This window comes from Ceratina calcarata, unplaced genomic scaffold (genome assembly GCF_001652005.2).
Source record: "Ceratina calcarata isolate Rehan_Ccalc_2016 unplaced genomic scaffold, ASM165200v1 scaffold233.2, whole genome shotgun sequence".
Lineage (NCBI taxonomy): Eukaryota > Metazoa > Arthropoda > Insecta > Hymenoptera > Apidae > Ceratina > Ceratina calcarata.
The window spans coordinates 198,575-202,850 of NW_017145181.1; the positions used below are offsets into that span (position 1 = coordinate 198,575).

Here is a 4,276-nt window from a genome sequence, read left to right on the forward strand (position 1 = left end):
ATTTTCTTCTATACTTTTTAGCACGTAGCTATTTATTATTAGCATTATTCTTCCGACGTCTGACTTCTTTTTAATTATAGGAAATGCGTTTTTCTAAAGTACATAAACTTTTGGGATTGACTGTATAGCCAATACATCCTTAAATTAATTCGCAAACTTTCCGAATCGACGGAATAGTCAGTTATTTTAAACACTTGAGAATAGCCATACTCGACACTTATTTATTCATTGTTTGAAAATAAAGCAAGCAATGGGCTCTATAAATGGAAGTTCCAACGCTTTTGCTTGCAAACTTAAATAGACTAGACTAAATTTAAATAGTAGAACAACTTAGGCTAATGTATATGAAACGTTTTCCTGTTTTTACTACAATAATTTATTAGCCAATTTTGCAGGCTTCTAGATAACTAAATAATTTCATTCAAATAATCTTTCAAGTATGAATTAAAAATAAAGAAACTGAGCAACGATTTAATAATAATAAAATTCCGAAAATGAAAAAGTCTTTTATGATATTAAGAATGATTTTAATTTTAGGGAGGTGGACGGGGACGACGATATAATTTTCGAGGACTTCGCTCGTCTGAGGCTGAAAGGCGAGACGGATGCCTGACCAAATGGTTCGAACTCCATCGACCTATTCGACACATCCAAGTGTCCGATGTTCCAAAACGCAGCGACCCCGACCAAAACCAGCCAGTTAATTCTGTAATGATCTGACTGAAATTGACCGAGGAAGAAATCGATCGTCAGAACCAGAGAACTGGTCGGGATAGATAAATGGGAATCTTCATTTGTTATCGCCCGTTCCCAAGTTTGACAATGGAACACCTCCAGAATGGTACTAATCATCATCGCACAGTGAATAGAACGCACCCTGATCGTCTGAGAGGAGCGAGACGTAGTTCGGGTACAAGAGGATTAGATATTGTATAGATTTACGCTTTGACACATTTCACTTTATGATGAGATACGATGAAGCACCTAAGACTGAGTCGTCGATGGAGGTTACGTGATGAAAGTTTAGCCAATCGCGTATTTATTAATAGATCTATCAAACGTTTTCTCTGAACGAGTCTCCGACTACGAGACCATAAACACACGTTTTCGTAATGTTAAACCCATGGCCAGTATGCAGAATACATCTCAACGATCGCATTTTAAATCCAACGGAGATAAGAGTTGACTTCGCACCAAATGCCGCACATTATTTATTTCGTCCCCATGCTGATCCACTCTAGGCGAGACTCAAACGACTCTTGTATTTTTCATGAAACATCTGCTAGAATTTTCTCACCTTTCAAACACGATTAAAGAGACAAGCGAACCTACACGCTTCGATAGCTAGAACAGCCTTCCTTCCGTTCCCTACGCATTCATCAGATGCATAAAATCTGCAGTCTACCGACGACACGTATTTATCGCAGGTACAGCCTTTTATCGTACTAAAAAAAAAAATATCTTTTCCAATGAAAACTGTAGCTCCCTCGATTTTCTCTCCGCTCCGCTACAGTTTTAACTGCGAAAAGCTCAGACTGAGAAAGCCGTGTAACAGATCTCACGCGAACCGAGTTCTCTTTTTCGACGCATCGTTCAAAGTCATGTAACGCTACAACGTTGTGCGAGTGTGAGTATGAAACAATTGTGCGCCAGCTAATTAGATGTAAAAAGATGATTAAAGCTAAAAATTGCATTGATTGATTAACGAAGTTAATTTGCCAATGAAATCGAATATTTTCTTGGACATCGCAGTAAATTCAACGAATCCTATTTAAACGTTATATAATATACATACATAAATACATATATATATATATATAAATATAAATATACACGGACACAGACTCTGCACCGTATATATTATAATTAATAACGTTAAACGGTTAAGCAAACTAACGAACAAAAGAACAGTTTAGCTTTTACACATTTGTACGTCGACGACGAGGGAACGATTCAGTTTTTTGCTAAGCATTTGATCAACTTTTCTATTACTTTTTTATGTATCGCGTTTTTTATTATAAATATCCTAGTGCCATCCCGACTGCTCCGATTAAGAAACTGCAGGGAATCGTTTCGTTTGTTTCGAAAAACAAGATCGCGCGGATTCAGCTCGTTACTCGCATCGTTACAAAGACTGTTTCGGTATCGGCTGTACTATAAGCTATTTAACACAATTCCCGCGGCAAGGCAGACAATTTCAAGCGTGCGTGACCGAGAGAGAGAGACAAAGAGAAAGAGGAAGGGATCATTCCAGGTGTTCGTGATTAATCCTTAGAAACAGGCAATTACGAAATAATCGAGTCGCAGACAAAGTCTACGAATTATTAGTCATCGATTCTCTCTCGAGTCTGCGACTCGACACCCTTGTATGTCGTATTTAGTATAAATCGCGTAAGTATTAACGCGTGCGGATAATTTTTCCGCGTCGACGAGTGTAAGTTTAGTATAAAGTTTTGCGTCTCAAGTGGAGACTCGTGGCTCAAAGCTGAAGAGAACGAACGTTTCAATTATTATCATCATCCACGGACGAGGATTAAGAGGGGAGGATTTTTCGTTAGGAAAAAGTCAATTGATTCAGATTGAGAGTTCTCTTCGATTTTGAACCGGAATAATATTCAGCCAGGGCAACGTTGACCGTGCTGCTGGCCTTTTCAAACGTGCACATGTATATATACGCAAACGACAAGGAAAGAAAAAAAAAAAATAGTATTTTTTATCGATCTAGCATTTGCGGAGTGTATTTAGGAGAGATTATCGATTATATACCAAAGCCAGCATCTCTCATTTCAGTGTATTCTTCGGCGAGCGTGGCTCCGAGAGAGCGGAGGAACAACGCGGACATAATTTATTCGATTGTTCCGACCAGCCGCATAAGTATGTGTAAATGTCGAGTTAATGTTTCAAATTCTGTAGGTAAGAACAGTGTGCCAGCAAGTTTGGATGACAATCTTTCCGTTTCATTGATCTTCGTTATGATTTCTCGGCCGAGACGTAGTTGATATACCTTGGATCCAAACTTGGGCACGCGTGTAACACGTAGAGAAAGAGAGAGAGAGAGAGAGAAAGGGGAAAAGGAACGCGGGCTTGTACAATACGCGCGAGAGTATATTTTATATTCGCATGCGCGGATGCGCGTCAATATTTTTTGTATCATATTAAAAATCGGACGATCGACAACGTGGGATCGTTCGGATATAAAAGACGGAGACGAAGAAGAGATTACTGCACAAAAATAATCGCAACTCGGGTTGTTTCAAAGTCAATAACGGGTGCTGTTTAACAAGCGTGGCGCCATTAATATTAAAAGTGAAAACGAATATCCATCAAACGAAGCCTTATACCGCGTTTTGTATCGAGCAATTCGTCATTCGTCGCTCTTTTCTTTCTCCTTTTCGAGCCGAACGTATTGTAACCACGTGGGAATAGACCGGGCGATTCAGAGAAACAAAATTAATCGTACAGTCTCTTGTTTTCCTATCACTATGTGAAAGAGAGAGAGAGAGAGAGAGAGAGAGAGGAACTCCTCCTATCTGAGTTGCCAGAAATAAATCGGACGCTCGATCTATTCTCCGATGTCTATGATTGTACATCATCGAACCTTGTAAGCGATATCGACGAGCGCAATGAAATAATTGCTGGGTTAACGATTAGAAAAAACACGCAGGGCATAATAGTTAAGTTAGAGCGGATTTAAAGTAAAAGAATATCGTCCACGTCCAACAACTATTACGTGTATGTTGTAGTAGCAGTATTCGATTTCGTGTCCGACTTGGGGAAGAGGGGGGAAGTGGGGGTGAGCGCAGTCCTTTTACGAATAGAAGACAACGCGTAATTCTAGATGCCGTTGATACGTGTAAATTGCGTTTTAACTTATTCAACGGAGGCGAGCGTAGGCGCAGGGCTCGATAAATCCAATCCCGGGTGATCATTCGTTTTGTATGCAGAGCGAAGTGTCGCGAGAGTAAGAAACGCGAGAGGTAGGAACGATGTTTAATCGCAGGTGTGTATAAACAAGTAACAAAGAAACGAAGAAAGAGAGTAAATAGAGCGAGATACATAATATATTATACTGTACATGTAAAAATTGTGTATTCTCATATAATAATAGCTGTAATAATTTAATAAATCTTGTATATCGGAAATACTGATTCTCGTTTAAACTTAGAGAAAGTGGGATGAAAATGGGGAACCTGCTGCTCATTTTTCTTTACACTCTTTATACTATTTACTGTTACCTACCCAATTACCGTCTTAGAAATTATTTTTTAATTATATT

General features: G+C 39.0%; 1 protein-coding gene across 5 annotated transcripts in view; it reads left to right on the forward strand.

The window, feature by feature from the left end:
- krz (beta-arrestin protein kurtz) overlaps positions 1-3,059 on the forward strand; it is a 27,933-nt gene extending 24,874 nt beyond the window's left edge. For all 5 annotated transcript variants that reach the window (XM_018020750.2, XM_018020749.2, XM_018020751.2 and 2 more), the window contains one exon: positions 538-3,059. In XM_018020750.2, coding sequence (XP_017876239.1) covers positions 538-613 — 76 coding nt within the window. In that variant the 3' untranslated portion in view covers positions 614-3,059. The remainder of the gene's footprint in view (positions 1-537) is intronic.
- The last annotated feature ends 1,217 nt before the right edge of the window (positions 3,060-4,276 follow it).